The 20,710-nt window shown below is 53.5% G+C and overlaps 1 protein-coding gene across 2 annotated transcripts in view; it reads right to left on the bottom strand.

Moving 5' to 3' along the window:
* Positions 1 to 16,030: 16,030 nt before the first annotated feature.
* USP22 (ubiquitin specific peptidase 22) overlaps positions 16,031 to 20,710 on the bottom strand; it is a 41,627-nt gene continuing 36,947 nt past the window's right edge. For both annotated transcript variants that reach the window (XM_036452242.2, XM_036452243.2), the window contains 3 exons: positions 20,004 to 20,066; positions 19,415 to 19,564; positions 16,031 to 19,005 (listed from right to left, as the gene is read on the bottom strand). In XM_036452242.2, the coding sequence (XP_036308135.1) occupies positions 18,963 to 19,005; positions 19,415 to 19,564; positions 20,004 to 20,066 (256 nt within the window). In that variant the 3' untranslated portion in view covers positions 16,031 to 18,962. The remainder of the gene's footprint in view (positions 19,006 to 19,414; positions 19,565 to 20,003; positions 20,067 to 20,710) is intronic.

Here is a 20,710-nt window from a genome sequence, read left to right as displayed (position 1 = left end):
CGGGGGTGATCTTTCGGTCTTTTACCATTGAATATAATGTCAACTGTGGGCTTCTTATATGTGACTTTTATCATGTTGAGGAAGTTTTTATTTTTTTTAAATAAATCTTTTTGTTCATATTATTACAAATGTTCTTCATTTTTCCCCCCTCCATTACTCCCCTCCACCAGGTTCCCACCCCACCCTCTGCCCTTTCCCCACTCCCCATTGTCCTCATCCATAGGTGCACAGTTTGTGTTCAGTCTCTTCCACACCCCCATCTCCCCTTTTCCCCGAGAATCATCAGTTCACTCCCCTTCCATACCTCTGATTCTATTATATTCACCAGTTAATATTGTTCATCAGATTTTTTTAATTGCCTTGGTTTTTAGATTCACTTGTTGATAGTCAATATTTGTTGTTCATAATTTTTATCTTTATTTTCTTTCTCTTCTGAAAAAACCCCCTTCAGCAATTCATATAATTCTGGTTTGGCAGTGATGAACTTCTTTCGCTTTTTTTTTTTATTAGTGAAGCTCTTTATCTGGTATTCGATTCTGAGTGATAGCTTTGCTGGGTAGATTATTTTTGGCTGTAAGTTCTTGCTATTCATCAACTTGAATATTTCTTGCCATTCCCATCTGGCCTGCATGGTTTCTGTTGAAAAATCAGCTGGCAATCGTATGGGTGCTCCTTTATAGGTAACTACCTGTTTCTCTCTTGCTGCTTTTAATATTCTCTCTTTGTCTTTTGTTCTTCAAATTTTAATTATGATTTGTCTTGGTGTGGTTCTCTTTGGATTCCTTTTGTTTGGGGTTCTCTGTGCTTCCAGGTCATGTAAGTCTAATTCTTTCACCAGGTGGGGGAAGTTTTCTGTCCCTATTTCTTTCAGTGTGTTTTTGGTATCTTGCTCTCTCTCATCTTCTGGGACGCCCATAATTCTGAGGTTGGTTCGCTTAAAGTTGTCCCAGAGGTTTCTTACATTATCCTCAACTTTCTGGATTCTTTTGTCTTCTTGCTTCTGCGGAGGAGTATCTACTGGCTCTTTTTTTTTTTTTTTTTTTTTTTGTAACTTAATTTGTCCTTTAAAAAAAAAAAAAAATATATATATATATATATATATATATATATATATATATATATATATATATTATTGGTTTTTTACAGAGAGGAAGAGAGAGGGATAGAGCGTTGGAAACATCAATGAGAGAGAATCACCAATCAGCTGCCTCTTGTACACCCCCCACTGGGGATGTGCCTGCAACCAAGGTACATGCTCTTGACTGGAATCGAACCTGGGAACTTTCAGTCCCCAGGCCAATGCTCTATCCACTGAGCCAAACCAGTTTCGGCTCTTCTGGCTCTTTATGTTCCAAATCTTTTACTAGATTCTTGTGATCTTCCATTCTATTTTTAGGACTCTGTATAATATTTTTTATTTCAGACAATGTATTCTTTATTTCTTGTTGATCCCTTATTATTTCTTATTGATCCCTTATTATTGCTTGTTGATCCCTTATTATTTCTAGTTGATCTCTTTTCATATCCTCATAGTCTCATTTATTTTATTGGCCTTTTCTAGGAAATTCTTGAAAAACCTTATAAGCGTGGTTTTGAACTCTATATCCAGTCACTTGTTGTCCTTGTCCTCCATTTCTTTCATTTGTGATCAGTTTCCTTGTCTCGGCATTTTCACAGCTTCCCTCAGTTGGTAGCCTTAAAAGCCTCTGTATGAATAGCAAGAACCTACAGCCAAAAATAATCTACCCAGCAAAGCTATCACTCAGAATCGAAGGCCAGATAAAGAGCTTCACTAATAAAAAAAAAAGCTAAAGGAGTTCATCACCGCCAAACCAGAATTATATGAATTGCTGAAGGGGGTTCTTTCGGAAGAGAAAGAAAATAAAGATAAAAATTATGAACAACAAATACATAACTATCAACAAATGAATCTAAAAACCAAGAGAATTAAAAAACCTGATGAACAATATTTACTGTTGAATATAATAGAATCAGAGGTATGGAAGGGGAGTGGACTGATGATTCTCAGAGGAGTGGGGGTGCAGGAAGAGACTGAACACAAACTGTGCACCTATGGATGAGGACAATTGGGGGTGGGGAAAGGGCAGAGGGTGGGTAGGAACCTGGTGGAGGGGGCGGAAAATGAGGAACATTTGTAATAATATGAACAATATGGTTTATTAAAAAAAAAAAAAGCCTCTGTGCTCAGCTTGGATGGGGTGGAGTTTCAGGGTGGAGCCTACAGCCTTGGCTTCCCTCAGCCACACCCTATGAGGCTCCTGAGTCTCAGTGTTCCTCAGGGTCCTTCAGTACTCGCTGCAAGCACCTCTGAGAGTAAGGTGCCCTCAAGTTTCTCTCGTTACCAAACAGTCTAGGCTCTCACCCAATGAGCGCAGAACTGGGGTTCAGTTCAGTTGGAAGTGGGGTTCAGAGCTGTCTGGAGCTTTTGTCTCCTTCCCACTAGGGCAATCCAGTGGCACAGTCAACTGCCTGTTCTCTGCGAGAAATGTGACCGCCTCTGGGACTTCCTTTCGCTGCTCCCCTGGGTTTCCGCCTTACAGCCCAGGCTCCCTGTATGAGCCTGGGTCCCCAGGATCTGGCCTAGAACTGGGGTTCAGTGCTGTTGGATCTGGGGTTCAGCAGTCTGGAGCTTTTATCTCCTTCCCGCTAGGGAAGGCCAGCCAGGCACTCAGCCGCCCCTCCTCTCCGGCTCTGTCCTCTCTGCGCGCACAACATGTCTCCGTACCGTATCAGCTCCTCTGATTTTCCTTCTGGTTTTCTCTTTCCTTCTCAATGTAGAATTTCCAGTCAGTCGACTTTCCTCGAGTTCTGGGTAATGTCCATTTTGTATTTTAGTTGTATTTTATTGAAATTGTTGTGTGAGGCTGCAGTTAGGTGATACCTATGCCACCATCTTGGATCTTGATTCCATGTTGAGGAAGTTTTTTATGTTTTTACTTTACTGAGTGTTTTCATCATGAAAAGGTGTTAAATTTTGTAAAATGCATTTTCTGTATCAGTTGAGATAATTGTGTAGTTTTTCTTCATTCTTTTATTTTGATATGTTACACTGATTAATTTTTGTTGAACCATCATTACATTCTGGAAATCCCATTTGGTTTTGGTGTATAACCTTTTTAATATATTTTTGGATTTAATTTGATAATATGTTGTTAAGGGTTTTAATGTATATATGTCATATTGGTCTGTAAATTTTTTCTTATGATGTTTTTATTAGGTATCCATGTAATGCTGACCTCATAGAATGAGTTATAAAATATTCCTTCCTCTTCAATTTTTTTGGAAACATCTGAAAGAATTAGTGTTAATTCTTCTTTAAATGTTTGACAGAATTCACCAGTGAAATTGTCTGCTCCTGGGCTTTTTGTTAGGAACTTTTCAAGCCGATTCAATCTTCTTATTGTTATAGGTATATTCAGATATTCTTTCTTCAAGTGTAAGTTTTTACAGATTAAGTGTTTCTAGGAAATTGTGTTGTGGAGTGAATGAGAGTGAACGACCACTGGAGTCCAGACCAAATTAAAATTTAGGTAGGCTTTAATTGCTGGCCAGCTGACTGCTCTGACTTTCTCCACACAGAGTCCAGAGAGCAGTCTTGACTCTGTGAGCAACAGTTTTTAAAAACGTTCACTACATCCTGTTTAAAATAACTTAAAACAGCCGAAACCGGTTTGGCTCGGTGGTAGAGCGTCTGTCTGCGGACTGAAAGGTCCCAGGTTCGATTCTGGTAAAGGGCATGTACCTTGGTTGCGGGCACATCCCCAGTAGTGGGTGTGCAAGAGGCAGCTGGTCGATGTTTCTCTCTCATCGACGTTTCTAGCTCTCTATCTCTTTCCCTTCCTCTCTGTAAAAAATCAATAAAATATTTTAAAAAATAAATAAAATAAAATAACTTAAAACAAAGTAGTTTTTCTTAAGTAATGTCAGCGTGTTATATACAGGGTCCTGGCGCCTGTGCAGTAAGTAACTGCATCCCGTTATCAGGGAAGTTGACAGTGATCTAACCTGTAAGACTTACTGGCATCCTCACTGACATCCTATTCTCATAGGCTATTTTGTGAGGTGAAGCCGGTTCTTATGGCCAAGTCGACTAGGAGGAAGCATGCTCAAAACCTCCCACTCTCTAACAATTGTATATTTATCAAAATTACCTAACTTGTTGGTGTATAGTTCATAGTTCTTTCTTACAATCTGTTAAATGTCTCAACTTCCATTTATGATTTACTAATTTGTTCTGTCTTTTTCTTTTTTTATATCTTTATAGTTTCAAGTATTACATATCTCCCCTCCCCCCTTCCATTGACCCCTTCTAGCCTGCTCCCACCCGCTGCCCCAGCCTTCACCACCCTATTGTCTGTGTCCATGGGTTATGCATATATGGTTGATCTCTTCCCACCCACTCACCCCCACCTTCCTTCTGAGATTCATCAGAAGGATGAATTCTTGCTTCTATGTCTCTGAATCTATTTTGTTCATCAGTCTATTCTGTTATCAGGCCTTTGTGAATTGAGATAATTAGGTGTTCTGCTTGCTTCTTAAATTTGAGAATCCAGATTTTTCCATAGTCTCAGGAAGTTCTTGTCAACTATTCATTTGAGTAGGCTCTCTGCTCCCTTCTCCAGGTATACCCATTATTCTTACATTGCTCTTTCTGACAGAGTCAGACAGTTCCTTCAGAGTTATTTATTTATTTACTAGAGGCCCAGTGCACAAAATTCGTGCACTTTGGTGGGGGAAGGTGGTCCTCAGCCTGGCCTGCACCCTCTCCCAGTCCAGGAGCCCTCGGAGGATGTCTGATTGGCTGTGCAGCACTCGGTCTGTGGGATCAGGCCGAAACCCACTCTGTGACATCCCCCAAGGGGTCCCGGATTGCAAGAGAGCACAGGCCAGGCCGAGGGATCCCACCAGTGCACGATCAGGACTGGGGAGTGATGTGGGAGGTTGGCTAGCCGTTGAGGGACTGTGGGGTGGAGGGGTGTCCAGGGCATGTCCAGCTTGTCTTGCTCAGTCCCAATCGGCCAGACCCCAGCAGCCAGCTAACCTATTAGTCAGAGCACCGGCCCCCTGGTGGTCAATGCATGTCATAGCAACTGGTTGTCATGTCAACTGCCCCCTCTTGTGGTTAGTGCATGCCATAGCAAGCAGTTGAACAGTATTAGCATATTATGCTTTGATTAGTTGAATGGCTGACCTGTCAACCAGACACTTAGCATATTAGGCTTTTATTATATAGGATTTACTTTTTACTCTCAAGTTTCTCTTCGTCCGTGTCATTTCTAGATTTCTATCTTTGATATCTTGAATTCTTTCCTCCATCTGATTAGCTCTATTTCCTAAGCTTGCAAACTTATTTTTTATTTCTTTTATTGAATTCTTCAGCTCCAGGATTTTTATCTGGTTCCTTTTTAAGGTTTCAGTCTCTTTGGTAAAGTACTCCTTTTGTCCTTTTGTTGAGTGAAAGAGAGAGGGAAAGACAGAGAGAAACATCGATGTGAGAGAAACACATCGATTGGTTGCCTCCTGCATGCGCCCTGACCAGGGCCCGGGCCATGGAGGAGCCGTTGACCGGAATATAATCCAGGTCCCTTCAATCACAGCCCTCCCCACTAGGCAACACTGGCCAGGGCACCACCATGCTGTGCCATCACCATTACTGCCCTTTCTTGTAGCTCGTTGATTACCTGCCATGCACCATTTTGATTTCCTTTTTCTTTCTTTTCCTGTATTTTTCAAGTTACTTTTTTATTGATTACCTTGGGGGTTATAATTAACAACTTAAAACTTATGACAACCTTGTTAGAAAAATACTTAGTTTGAGTGGTTTGTAAACACTGTGTCCCTAGAGCTCTGCTCCTTCCATTATGTTGTTATTACCTCAGATTGACTCTATACATTTTATGTCCAGAGACATAGGTTTACAATCATTGTTTTATGCATTGGTCCATTAAGTCATATAGAAAAAAAAAAAAGAGGAGTTACAAACTACACAAAAAGTACAATAATATTAGCTTTTATATCGATCTATATAGTTACCTTAACCTTTGTTTTTTATTTTTTTCTTTCATTTCAACATGAAGGTCTCCCTTCAGCATTTCTTATAAAGCAGGTTTAAGGTAGTGAACTCCCTCAGCTTTTGATTATCTGAAAATGTCTTAATTTCTTCTCCACTTTTGAAAACTAGTTTTTCTGCAGGTTTTTTCTTTTAGGCTTTAAATATATCATCCCATTGTCTTCTGGTTTCAGTGATTTCTAAAGAGAAATCAGCTGTTAATTTTAATAAGAATCCCATGTACATAAGAAGTTGCTGCTTTCATAATTTTCTCTTTCTCTTTGTGTTTTGACAATATCATTATGGTGTCTCAGTGTGAGTCTCTCAAAAACCTGTGGGTTTAACCTGGTAGAATCATTGAGATTCTTCAGCATGTATATTCAGGACTTTCCTAAGATTTGGGGAGTTTTCAGCCATCTATAATAATAAAAGTGCAATATGCTAATTAGCTGGTGACCTTCGGGACGAAGCAGGGGTTGTGAGGGAAGCCTGGGTCCCAGGTGCCTGCAGCCGCTGGAGGGAAGCCTGGAGCCTACTCTTGCACGTATTTCATGCATCGGGCCTTAATTTCATAAAATGCTGTGCCCCTTTCTCTCCCTTTTCTCTTTCTGGAGCTTCGACAAGCACAATGTGGTGTTTGATGAGGGCCACAGTTCCCCAAGATCTGTTCTTTCCTCCTCACTCTTTATTTCTGCCTCTCAGACCACATAATTCCATCATTTGTCTTCAATCATTTGATCATTTGATTCTTTTTCCTCCCTGCTTAAATCTCCAGTGAGGGTGGGCTTTTTTCATTTTAGTTGTTGGGCTTTTCAATTCTAGAATTCCTGTATGTTTCCATTTGAAAAATACTTTATAAAAGAGAAGTTTGAGGTTCACAGAAGAAAAAAAATCAATGAAAAGTACAAAAATTCCCATTTATTCCCTACCCCATACATGCACAGCCGCCTGCACTTCCAACATCTCACCCTTGTGGTACATTGGTTACAACTGATGAACCTAAATTATCACCCACAGTCTATCACTTACGCTTGGGTTCATTCTTGGTGTTGTCCGTTCTATGGGATTTGAAAAATGTACCCACCGTGACAGTATCACACAGAGTAGTTTCATGCCCTATAAAACCCCTGTGCTCTGCTTTTATTTCTCCCTCTCCCCGTCCCCTCCCCCCCAACCCTGACTGCCACTGATTTTCTACTGTTTCCACAGTTCAGCCTTTTCCAGAAGGGCCTGTGTCTGCCCTCGTACAACAGCTTTTCCAGCGTGGCTTCCTCCCATCCGTCCATGCATTAGGCTCCTCCGTGGCTTTTCCTGGCTTGGTAGCTCACCTCCTTTTGTGCTGAATAACTCTCCGAGTTTGCTCACCCATACCCCTACTAAAGGAAATCTTGGTTGCTTACAAGTTTTGGTTCCTTTTATGCAACTTCTATCTCTAAGTTTGCATTTTCATTTTGTTCATGCATTATTTTTCTGATTTCCTTTAGTTCTTTGTCCAGTTTCCTTTAGCTTATTGAACATATTAAAGATGGCTGAGCCGGTCTGGCTCAGTGGATAGAGTGCTGGCCTGCGGACTGAAAGGTCCCGGGTTCAATTCTGGTCAAGGGCACATGCCTGGGTTGTGGGCTCCGTCCCTGGTGGGGGCATGCAGGAGGCAGCCGATTGGTGATTTTTTCTCTCATCATTGATGTTTCTATCTCTCCTCTCTGAAATCAATAAAAATATAAAAAATAAAGAAAAATACAGTCGATTTAATGTCCAGTGCCTATGTTTCCTCAGGGGTGGTTTCTGTCAAATTCTTCCTTCTTCTCTCTCTGCGAGTGTGCGTGCTGTCGGGTCTCACGTAGTGGGGCCTGGAGACCGTGCTCCCACTCCCCGCCATTTGCCAGATGCTGCTTGTTGAGGGTTTGAATTTATTTGTGACTTTTCCAAACTCTGTTTGCAAAGCACGTGTTTCTTCTGCGTGGCCACTGACGTTTCTGTTCCTTTATCCCGCAGGCAGCGGCGACCTGACGGAAATTACCTGAAATGCCCACTTACTTCTCTGCTCTCCGAGCGCGGGGGCGGCTTGCTCTCGGCCTGGGATCTGGCCGTCCTCGCGGTGCTCTCGGTGGGTGCCGCGGTCTCGGTGTCTGTCCGGCACCAGTTGGCTCTGTGTATTGGGAGCTAATAACTCTCCATGTTTCCCAGCATCCCCACAGCAGCCTCTGGATCTCACGATTCCGTAACTTTTCAAATCTTTTCGTTTGGTTTTCTGGGAAACTTCTTCAATTACATCTTACAATCCTCCCGATGTTTATTCTGAGTGTCAGGTTTTTAAATGTCTAGTAATTCTTTCCTATGTACATTCTTCTTTCAAATAGTTCCCCTTTTCCAGGAATGTGACATCACCTTCCTCCGTTCCCTGCGGGGGCCGCGGCCCAGGCGCTCCTCCTCGCTCGGCTCAGGCTCTCCGGGAAGAGCCTGGACCGGTGACCTCGGCGGCCGCTCGCCGGCAGGACGGCTGCCGAGGAAGCCAGGCAGAGCGGGCGTTTTCTCGGAGGACCTCCCAGTTGGTGACCCCAGGGCTTCCCCCTCGCCCGGTTCCGGTCGGAGAGCAGAGTGGGAGGACCGGCACAGGGCGTCTTCAGCCGTGACCGCACCGTCCTCCGGCGGGGCGGGGCTCACTGCTGCCCTCGTGTCTGAGGAGACCCCTGGCCTCGGCCCGGTGGGCGAGGGCCGCTCCCTGCCAGGGACGAGGGTGTAGAACACGGATCACTGGGCCGGCCCCACGGCTGTGCCACAGCCAGACGCGCTGAGGCTCCAGGCCCAGAAACCTGGGCTCTGGGCTCAAACCATGGCCTTCTCTGGGCCTAGAGAGAAGGCCGCAGTGCTGTGTCCAGGTCGCTGTCACCACCAACGGCGCCAAAGTCACAGGCTGTGCCCCGGGCTGTGCTCTCTGTGATGCAGAGTGAGTGGCATGAGATGGTTTGAGAGAGACCACGTTCACACAGCTCCTGTTATAGCGCACGTTATATTGTTCTGTTTATTAGTTATTGCTGCTCATCTCTCACTGGGCCCAATGTATAAGTCACTGTCATCACAGGTGCGTGTGTAGGGAGACAGAATACACAGGGCTGGACCTCCTGGAGCTTCGGGATCCCTGGAGGGTCTTGGATGTGTCCCCACATTCACAGGCACAGGTATGCGCCGTGCACTTCCACGTTGCACGTGACATCGCGTGTGCCGCTGCCTCACTCAGAGGAAAGGGAGGGGGGTGGCCGCCTGCTGAGTGCGGCCCTCTGCACATGCTCCTCAGTGACAGCTGCTGTGTCGCAGCGGGACCCCCAGACGGAGCCTGCCAGCTGCCCCGTCAGAGGGAGGCGGTCGGACCCGGCTGCCCCGTCAGAGGGAGGCCATCAGACCCGGCTGCTCCGTCAGCGGGAGGCGATCAGCCCCCCGGCTGCCCCGTCAGAGGGAGGCGGTCAGACCCCCGGCTGCCCCGTCAGAGGGAGGCGGTTAGACCCGGCTGCCCCGTCAGAGGGAGGCGGTCGGACCCGGCTGCCCCGTCAGAGGGAGGCGGTCGGACCCGGCTGCCCCGTCAGAGGGAGGCGGTCGGTCCCGGCTGCCCCGTCAGAGGGAGGCGGTCGGACCCGGCTGCCCCGTCAGAGGGAGGCGGTCGGACCCCCGGCTGCCCCGTCAGAGGGAGGCGGTCGGACCCCCGGCTGCCCCGTCAGAGGGAGGCGGTCGGACCCCCGGCTGCCCTGTCAGAGGGAGGCGGTCGGACCTGGCTGCCCTGTCAGAGGGAGGTGGTCAGCCCCCCAGCTGCCCCGTCAGAGGGAGGCGGTCGGACCCGGCTGCTCCGTCAGAGGGAGGCGGTCAGCCCCCCGGCTGCCCCGTCAGAGGGAGGCGGTCAGCCCCCCGGCTGCCCCGTCAGAGGGAGGCGGTCAGACCTGGCTGCCCCGTCAGAGGGAGGCGGTCAGTCCTGGCTGCCCCGTCAGAGGGAGGCGGTCAGACCCCCGGCTGCCCCGTCAGAGGGAGGCGGTCGGACCCCCGGCTGCCCCGTCAGAGGGAGGCGGTCAGTCCCGGCTGCCCCGTCAGAGGGAGGCGGTCAGACCCCCGGCTGCCCCGTCAGAGGGAGGCGGTCAGACCCCCGGCTGCCCCGTCAGAGGGAGGCGGTCAGACCCGGCTGCCCCGTCAGAGGGAGGCAGTCAGACCCGGCTGCCCCGTCAGAGGGAGGCGGTCAGACTCCCGGCTGCCCCGTCAGAGGGAGGCGGTCGGACCCCCGGCTGCCCCGTCAGAGGGAGGCGGTCAGCCCCCCGGCTGCCCCGTCAGAGGGAGGCGGTCAGACCCCCGGCTGCCCCGTCAGAGGGAGGCGGTCAGACCCCCGGCTGCTCCGTCAGAGGGAGGCGGTCAGACCCCCAGCTGCTCCGTCAGAGGGAGGCGGTCAGTCCCGGTTGCTCCGTCAGAGGGAGGCGGTCAGCCCCCCGGCTGCCCCGTCAGAGGGAGGCGGTCGGACCCCGGGTAAGCACACTCCTGAAGGGAAGTGATGAGGCAGGCCAGAGAGGAGGGGTGTCCCCTGGAGGAGTCAGGAAGGCTCCTGGGCGGAAGAGGAAGGACCCCCAGGGGGAGGCGAGGAGCGCATGTGTGGACCAGCTTGTGCAAGGATCCTGTGGAGGCCCTGGAGCTCAGTGGTTAGTGTGAGCACAGGAGATCTTGGGTTCAATTCCCAGTCCAGGCACATACCTGGGTTGCAAGTTCGATCCCTGGGCCCCATCAGGGCATCTGCGGGAGGCAACCAATCAATGTCTCTCTCTCACGTCAATGCTTCTCTCTCTCCACCTCACGTCCCCCTTTCCCTTCTCCTCTAAAAGCCAACGGGAAAGATGTCCTCTGAGGTGGGTTACCAGCAACAACAGGTCCGTGGGAGGAAGAGGGACGGCACATTGAACAGGACAGACGCCCTGGCCCTGGCAGGGGGCTCAGTTGGTTGGGCATTGCTTCGTGCACCGAAAGGTTGTGGGGTCGATTCCCTATCAAGGCATATACCTAGATTGTGGGTTCGATCCCTAGTTGGGACTCATGTGGGAGACAACCCATCTCTCTCTCCCCTCTTTCCTCTCCACTCTCCTCTCTCTCTCTGAAAAACAATTTAAATGAAAGAGGGCAGAGAGCAGTATCAAGCAGGGCTCAGCCTGATACCGGAGGAGGCCCAGCCAGGCCTTTCACAGACCAGGAAGCTCAGGCCCTGGCGGGGCTGTCCCAGGCCCGCAGCGATGGCAGCTGGGTTGAGCCAGACTTGTCCGCTTCCCCTCCTGCTCACAGAGCAGCGCCCTGGTCCCAGCTGCCCACACGCCCGGCCCTCAGCCCCACAGGCCTGCGGACTGACCATGCAGCCCTGCCAAGCGGCTGGGTCTCCTGCAGACCCATCTGCAGCCGCCAGGTTCTGCCAGGTCCCGCGGACAGCAGTGCTTTCTGCAGGGAGTGCTAGGTGGGGGAAGTTTTCAGTCATTATTTCTTCAAATAGGTCTTCAGTATCTTGCACTCTCTTCTTCTTCTGGCATGCCTATACTTCAGATGTTATACTTAAAGTAGTCCCAGAGGCTCCTTACACTATCTTCATATTTTTTAATTCCTTTTTCTTTTCTGGTTGGGTGTTTTTTGTTTCTTCGCATTTCAAATCTTTGACTTGATTCTTGGGATCCTCTAGTTTGCTGTTGGATCTCTGTATATTATTCTTTATTTCAGTAATTGCTTTTTTTTCTTAAAATATATATTTTATTGATTTTGTACAGAGAGGAAGGGAGAGATAGAGAGTTAGAAACATCGATGAGAGTCATCGATCAGCTGCCTCTTGCACACCCCCTACTGGGGATATGCCCGCAACCAAGGTACATGCCCTTGACCGGAATCGAACCTGGGACCCTTCAGTCCCCAAGCCCACGCTCTATCCATTGAGCCAAACCGGTCTCGGCTATTTCAGTAATTTCTAGTCGGTCCTTTCTCATATCCTTGAGGGTCTCACTAAATTTCTCAGAGGTTTCTAGAAGATTCTCGAGAAACCTTATAACTGTGGTTTTGAACTCTATATCCAGTAGTTTGCTTTTATTTGTGACTTGTCTCCGCATTTTGGTTGCTTCCCTGTGTTGATAGAGTGGCTTTGTGTGCTAGGTGTCCTATAGGGCCAGTGGCTCAGTCTCCCCAGTCACCTGAGGTGGACAGTCTTGGTGCACCCCTTTGTGGGCTGTGTGCACAGCTTTTTAAACAGATTTTCATGACATTTAAAAAAAAATTATCTTTTACAGAGAGGTATAGTCAGAAACATTGATAAGAAAGAAACATCGACCAGCTGCCTCCTGCACACCCTCTACTGGGGATGTGCCCCCAACCAATGTACATACCCTTGACCGGAATTGATCCTGGGACCTTTTAGTCCGCACACCATTGCTCTACCACTGAGTCAAACCGGTTTCAGCTGTGTCACCGGGAGAAACTGACCTCCAGGCCAATTGGCTGTGAGGATCAGTTGTGTCTATGATGGGAGAACTTCTGTGTTGGAGACACCCTTATGGGGCAGGACTTGCTTCAGTGGGGCTTTGGTGCTCCGAGTCTGCCCCAAGTGTGTCCCTTATGGATCTGAGGAGTTGTAGTCTGGATGACCCCACTGTGACCACTGGGTACACTGGCTCTTGGATCTCCAAGGAGTTGAAAAGTCAGCCACTGCCTGTGTTTTTCTGTTTTCTCGGCCCTAAAATTTCCCTCAGGTCATTTAGGATGGTGTTTCTTTAAAAAATATATATATATATATTTTATTGATTTTTTTTACAGAGGAAGGGAGAGGGATAGAGAGCCAGAAACATCGATGAGAGACATCGATCAGCTGCCTCCTGAACACCCCCCACTGGGGCTGTGCCCACAGCCAATGTACATGCCCTTGACCAGAATTGAACCTGGGACCTTTCAGTCCGCAGGCTCTATCCACTGAGCCAAACCGGTTTTGGCAGGATGGTGTTTCTTTTCTATTTTGTTTTTTAAATATGCGTGTTTTAGAGGGAATGGAAAGGAAAGAGAGAAACACCCACTGGTTGCCTCCCTCATGCACCCAATTACACCACAATCACATCACTAATGGTGCCAGACCAGGAAGACTACCTACCGGCAGCACTCCCACCGACCAGGAGCTGCACGGCCCAGGCGTCTTACGGGCAGCTGAGCTGAGCATCAGAGTCCCTGGGAAATCTGTAACAAAACCCTGAGGCCCTTAGACCAATCAGGTCAGACTGGGGGTCAGGAGGCCTTCCAGGCTCCCAGGAGGCTCTCGTTCTGGGCATGAGGCCGCCCAGTGCGCCTCGGCTTCCAGCCCATGAGGGATTTCCCAAACCATCGGAGCAAAATGCCTCGTTTTTCCTTCCTGCTTCATTCTGACACTTTCTCCTTTCCAGACCAGTGAAAAGGACTGGATTAATGCTGCTTGCTGCTATCATACAACCTAGAGAAGTATTAACCATCTTGCTATCTCATAAAATACTGGAGGTGCACATGGTTGGGGGAAGGGGGGATGGTTTCCCTCAGCCTGGCCTGTACCTCTCAATCCGGGACCCCTTGGGGGAATGTCCAAATGCCAGTTTAGACCTTAAGCTGGCAGTCAGACGTCCCTCTTGCAATCCGAGACTGCTGGTTTCTAACCGCTGGCCTGCCTGCCTGCCTGCCTCATCGCCCCTAACCACCTCTTCCTCAGCCTCTGTGGCTGCGTCTGGAATGACGTCCGGAAGGATGTTCAGCTGTCCTATCTAATAAGCATATTGCACTTCTGTTATTATAGATCACTTAGGTTCACAATATTGATGACTTATTGCTGATGAGCAGAAAGTAGCAAATTCTATAAATGCTTTAATAAGACAAGTGAACCGAAGCATGATAAATAAATTCCCCCAAACTCAGGGCTCCCCACTCAATGATGTCCCACTGGTTTGAAGTGTATCAAGATACCATCTCAGGCAGGGTGGCTCAGAACCAAGATGCTGCCGGTTCAATCCCGAGGGCACACGCCCGGTTGCAGGAGCAGCCAAGCGATGATGTTCCTCTCATGGATGTTCTTATCCCCTTTAAGGCGGAAGCTGCTGCACCTCGCACCACCTACAAGGCCCGATGTGCGGCAGGCCTTGATGGGATCAGAGGCAGCACATCACCAAGTGCCAGCTCGACCCATCGCCAGAGGCGCCACATGGCTCACTCCCAGGGGACCCAAGCAGCAAGTTCAGGCTGTACCACCACTCAGACCTCATGGTCCAGAGACCACTGGTGCTCAATGGGGCGAGGGCAACAGGAGCCTGCAGGGCCCGGGCGATGGGACAGCGGGCTCCGGGGCAGGCAGAGCACCCTCCCCTGCAGGCTGTTCCTCTCAGAAACACGTTTGCTGTCCGCAGACTTAGTGAGGACTACACACCACTCATAGCACAACGGCTGACCAGGAAGCCTGAGCATCCACCTAAACCGAGTGTCGTTGGCCTTGCTTAGCCTTGAGTTGGAGTGGGTAGTGCCAGCGTGGGAAAGCCATGTCCGGAAGGTGCTGAGTGACCTGAGCAGGTGGCTCAGGCCTCACCAGCGACCTGCTATTCCCCTCCCCCCCCCGCCCTCCCCCCCTGACAGTTCTCTGACCAGGAACTGAGACCTGCCGGACGTAACGGAGGAAACCCTAGAACCTGGGAGCTGGACATCGGTGACCCGCCTTGGAGAGGCCCACAGCGCTGATCCACAGGGGCTCATGGGAAGTCACCAACAGCTTGGATGGATTGTCAAGGACTTGGGAGAGGGCACAAGGTTAGTGACCAGACTTGGATGGGACAGAGCTCTCAGAGGGGCACAGCACAGGCCTCGGATGCAGGTCGTGTCCCCCCGGCCGGGCGTGCTGGGCAGACTGCGGAGAAGTGGCCATCAAGAGCGCGCGGAAGGCCCGTCAGTGTGGCTTCGTGGTTGAGCATTGACCAGGCATCTAACCCAGCCAGGAAGCAGGAGTCCTTTTTGTTTTGCTTTTTAACTTTTTTTTTTTGGGGGGGGGGGCATAAATTTTTTAAAGATTCAATGGAATCTACAGCTGCAACTGCCAGCTGCCACCAGGAAGCCACACGAAGGCCAGTCATCAATTGACATGTTCCTCTCATCAATGTTTCTCTATCCTTCTCCCTTCCTCTCAAAAATCAATAAAAAAAATTTTTTTTAAAGACCAAGGAGGCAGCTAGAATAAAGTCAATGCCCCTGACCTGCCCTGACCCAGGCTCGCCAGGCTGATGCTGAGCGCTGTCTAGCAGCCGACTCCGGGACAGCATGTCCGAGGGCCAGCCGGCTGCCTGGTGGAGGCGGCCTCTCCCCCCTGGAACACCCACAGCCGCCCGCGCCCTGCCTGCCGCACCGCTGACTGTTGCTGCGGACCCGGCAGCTGCCTCCAAGCAGGCAGGGCGGCCTCCGCCCGGCTGGGGCTGTCTGCTCTTCTGGGCCCACGTGTGCTTCTAACCAGAGGCCGCTACACGGTGCCGGCTCCCCAGGCCAACGCCGACAGTGGCAGGCTCGGTGGGCAGCTGGACTGCTGCTCGCAGCGAGCCTCACCGCCCGCCCCCTGCCCTGGAGGGCGGGCTCCGCGCCCAGAAGGGAGCCTGAGGGGGCGCCCTGCACCACGGGCCTCCCTGGCACCTCGGAAACGAAGGCGCGGGCCCTCGGTGCACGGCAGCCGGGGTGCTGGGGCCAGAGCAGGTGCGGGGAGGGTCCCCAGGTGCCCGCCGCCTGTGGCCACCAGAGCTGACAGCAAACGTCTCCCCTTACTTCCTTACCCGGAGGCCTTCTATACCACAGCCAGGGCTTGGCGTCAGACGCGCGTCCACGTGCGAAGGAGCCCTGAGGGGCTTGTGCACTGCGCAGGCAGTCGCCCCCCGCCCGGGGCCAGGCCAGGTGGAGCTGCGGTGTGAGGAAGGGGCGAGGCAGCCGGTGTGGGAGTAAAACTGCTTTATTGTGACACAGACGACTACAAGCTGGAGGGAGGGAAGGCACACGCCCCACCCGCAGAGGAAGAGGCGCAGACATCTGGTACAAACCACGGCACCGCCACCGGACTCTTCCTTTCCACGCCTGTTCTGGTTCCCACAGGCCCAGCCACTTCAGTTATTAAAAACAAGCTAACACAAACATGCACAAACCCCACCGGCAGTTTTACACAACGAAGCGCACAGGCCGGCCGGCCCCGGCAGGAGGGCCAGCACCTCCCCCGCGCGGAGCCATCTGCACCCCAAGAGGGACAGGACGGGGCGGGCGCTGCTCAGACACGCTGGGTGACGACAGGAGCCCACACACTGGTGGTGGGGAGGAAACAAAACCACTTTCCTGAATTTAATAGCTGGACCGGGAGCTTCTTTACAAAGGCCATTCCATGTAAGCTTTCACCGCCACCACAGCCCCGTGGGAGGCCGGAGGGGAGAGGACCAACGTGGAGACACACACTTCAATGTCCACAGACACGTGTGGCCCACTGCCCCCCCCCCCCCCCCCCCCCCCCCCCCGTCCTGTCCTCAGGTTGCTGAGCTGCACCAGCGGCGGCAGCGGGCGGCGGGCACAGGCCGGCCAGGTCAGATAATCTCCCGGAAACTCCCCCGGCTTTACGCCCGCCACCCGCACGGAGGCCCAGCAGCAGACGCAGGGAGACCCAGGTACAAGCCGTCAGCTCGCTGCCCAGCTGTGCTCATCACCGAGGACGCCACTGCCAGCACCTTCCCCGGCAGGCACCCCCCTGGCTTCTCTGGAAAGCCTGCGCCCCATAAACGCAGCGACTGACTGAGCCCGCGGCCACCGGGCGCTCTCACAACAGCCGCGACGCGGACACCGCAGACGAGGGGTCAGCCAGCCGTGGGGCAGCCACAAGGAATCCTACTTGATCGTTAAAAGGAAGAAAGCGTTACCCTTCGGGACAGCACGACGGGGCCTGGAGAACACTGTGGAGGGGAACCACCAGCCAGAGAACCAGCACCATCACCTCACTGTGCAGCCCAGGGGACAGAGCAGGCTGCCAGCCCGGGGCAGGGCCCGGGAAGGGGTGTGAGTGAGGAAAAGGGGGAACAAAGCCATGGGCACAAACCACAGTGTGGGGGCCGCCAGGGGACCGGGAGAGGGTAGAGGTGGGAGATAACGAAGAACAGCCATCATCACTCGGGGTTTTGCCACGAGGGCGGCTCTGCGGCCCGCGGCTTTGCACAGCCCGGCATTTGCCGGGATGTACCCGCCCCGCCCCTGGAGTCCCGCCTGCCAACCCCCCAGCTAGCGCCTGGTCTGGCCCGCGGCCTGCTCTGGGCGGCCCGTCGGCTAGGAGGGTGACATGTTCTCAAAGTGAGAAAGAACGTCCCGATGGGACATCACATGGATTTCCAGCTTCAGTGTTCACCCGGTTCTGTGGGCACACGGCGAGCTCACCTGTGGCCGCAGAGCCAACAGTCAGCCCGGTCTCAGGAGTCTGCTGGCCGAGGGCAGCGCAGCTCGGGGCCCTGGTGCGCTGCCAACGCACCCAAGCAGCGCGTCCCCCGCGGCTCACGTCTCAGAAAGGGACCAAAGCTCAGACCAGCACAGCACAGGCCGAGCTCGGCTCTGCTCGCAAGGCAGGCAGCCGCCCTGGCCGGAGGCAGGCCCTCAGGCGAGCGCGCCCCTCACCGGGCAGTGCCGGGGAGGTGGACAGGCGGCCGAGGGGAAACACGAGGGAGGAAGAACAGCGGGGCCGTGGGAAAGGCATCGTTCACTCCAGGGGACACGCTATGGCCTGACGCGCACCTGCCAGCTGCCTCCAGGACGCCAAGGCTGGGGGGGGGGGGGGGGGCGCGCGGGCAACGAACAGCGAAGAGCAAGCCTCTCGAGAAGGAAACTCTCAGCTCAGTGTGAGCCCGATGCACCTGTCAGGAACACTGGTTATGAGGTCCGCGGCGCGGAAGAGCAGGGGTGGGGTGCGTGGCCGGGCACCCTGGGCGTCGGGGCTGCGCTCTGAGGCAGAGCCTGGGGGTCCGTGTCCTCCACCCACAGGCTCTGCTGGCTGAAGCCAAGCGCCTCCCTGCATGTGCGACACGGACACCCAACACCGCCAGGTCCTCTGGCCTGGCCTCAGCTGCACAGCGCAGCGCCCTGGGCGGCCCCACACTGAGGGAGGAGATGCGGCAGGGACCCCCCTCAGCAGGCCTTCCTCTCAGGCTCTCCCGCTGTGCAGATCCCAGGCCCGGGCGCTGCGGGGTGGTGCCGCGATGGGGGTGTTCCGTGGGGCTGGGGGGTGGTGCCGCGATGGGGGTGTTCCGTGGGGCTGGGGGGTGGTGCCGCGATGCCGGGTGTTCCGTGGGGCTGGGGGGTGGTGCCGCGATGCCGGGTGTTCCGTGGGGCTGGGGGTGGTGCCGCGATGCCGGGTGTTCCGTGGGGCTGGGGGTGGTGCCGTGATGCTGGGTGTTCCGTGGGGCTGGGGGGTGGTGTCGCGATGCCGGGTGTTCTGGGGCTGGGGGGTGGTGCCGCGATGCCGGGTGTTCTGGGGCTGCGGGGTGGTGCAGCGATGCCGGGTGTTCTGGGGCTGCGGATGGTGCCGCGATGCCGGGTGTTCCGTGGGGCTGGGGGGTGGTGTCGCGATGCCGGGTGTTCCGTGGGGCTGCGGGGTGGTGTCGCGATGCCGGGTGTTCCGTGGGGCTGGGGGGTGGTGCCGCGATGCCGGGTGTTCTGGGGCTGCGGGGTGGTGCCGTGATGCCGGGTGTTCCGTGGGGCTGGGGGGTGGTGTCGCGATGCCGGGTGTTCCGTGGGGCTGCGGGGTGGTGCAGCGATGCCGGGTGTTCCGTGGGGCTGCGGGGTGGTGCCGCGATGCCGGGTGTTCGGGGGCGGCCGCTGGCGGCCTTTGCTCCGCCGGGCAGAGGTGGGCCTATTCGTACTCCAGGAACTGCTTGTGGTAGAACAGCAGGTACCTGCGGGGGCAAAGGGCACGCTGACGGCCGCAGTCCCCGCACGACCGGCCCTCCCCCGCACGACCGGCCCTCCCCTGGCCCCGGCCCCGCAGGCGGATTCTCGTTTGGATGGGTTTTGGTTCTTAGTCCCCAAGGACGAGGGTCCTTAGCTGGGAAGTGGCGGTGCCCAGCTCATGCCCAAGCCCCCTAGGCCCAGCCTCCGCCCACTCACCAGGAACAGCCCCTGAACTGCAGGAGCAAGGAGATGCCGGAGCCCCCGCCCGCTCTGGCCGCCAGGGCACCCCTCGTAACACTCAGGGCGCTCCGGAGGCGGGCCCGCCTGCAACAAGCCTGCTGGCATTAGCCACCGGGGCACATGGCCCTGGGCACTACCACCACGTGTGTGGCGCCCACGCTGCGCCCAACGTACCCCTCGCTGTCCAGCACGTCCTCGATGCTGGCCTTGGTGATGATGGCGTCGTCACACTTGAACCACTGGTCCTTGTGCTGCCGGATGAAGCTGGTGTAGTGGCCACTCTCCAGGGTCCCCTGGTGGTTAACGACCGCGAACAGGGAGTACCTGTTCGGAAGGGAAGGAGCCGCCGTGACCTCCGTGTCTCCACCACCAGAGCCTGCACAGCAAGGGGGGCTCCGCGGCCCCATGGTGCCCGGGAGCCAGAGCGGGTGCCGGGCCGCATGGCCTCCTTCGCTCTGCGGCGGGCGTGGTGGGAGGAAGGGGCCGGGAGACCGGTGACTGCTCTCCCTCCACCCTTTCTGCACGGCAGAGGCACCAGGCAGGCCGGGGAGCAGAGCCGCGGCAATGCCAGCGGAGGAGGAGCCCAGGGCCCAGAGCTCAGGCCCCCACAGCAGGCGGGTGTCCACGATCAGGGTGGTAGCAAGTCCTTTCCTAAGAGACAGCGCTACAGGAAGCGGCCAGCGGCCGAAGGAACAAGCGCGCCGGGAAAGGCTGCGTCCGCCGCTCCCACCCGAGAGGCCCGCACACCGCCAGGCGCACTCACTTGTTATCGTTACTGAGGCTGTCGGCCGGCTGCTGGTACTGTCCATTCATCCTGCTCTCTTTGCTGCAGCAAACGGAGCAAAACTCAACATCAACAAACTAAGGAACTGAAGCAGACATCTTCAACCTTTTCCATCTCCTGGCACATAAACTAATTACTTAAAATCCTGCAGCACACCAAAGACAGATATATTTTGCAGATTTGACCCCCACCCCCAAAAACGCTATAACTGATTCATTCGCACTGCACTGCTTTTGTTGGTTGTCGTCATTTCTTACATGGGCCACCTGGGGAAGGCGGTCAGCGCCCTGACTACATGGCCAGGCCCTGCGTGTTTGGAAACTCTTACGGCACACGGATGACAGTCACGAACTGCAGGGACGCAAGGCTCAGACAACAACCTCACGGGCCTGCCGTGCTGCACCATTTTACACACCTTCTACTTCCTTCGCAGAGACCGGCCGGAAGGACGCAGAGGCGGTGCCTGCCGGCCTCCCGGAGCACACCGCCCACGAGCAATGAGGCCTTCCCGGCTCTGCCAGCTTGCTTTCAGCCACCGAGTTTGTAGCAGTCTGTCACAGTGGCTCCAGGAAACCAACATGTGGCCAATATAATATATTAGTGCCACGTTTCTTTTGGAGGGTAAATTGTAAGTGCTCTATAATAATGACTTGAAACAAGAAAAATGGAATCTATAGCTGCAAACA

This window comes from Pipistrellus kuhlii, unplaced genomic scaffold (genome assembly GCF_014108245.1).
Source record: "Pipistrellus kuhlii isolate mPipKuh1 unplaced genomic scaffold, mPipKuh1.p scaffold_m20_p_23, whole genome shotgun sequence".
Lineage (NCBI taxonomy): Eukaryota > Metazoa > Chordata > Mammalia > Chiroptera > Vespertilionidae > Pipistrellus > Pipistrellus kuhlii.
This window is presented reverse-complemented; position numbering and strand designations above follow the sequence as displayed.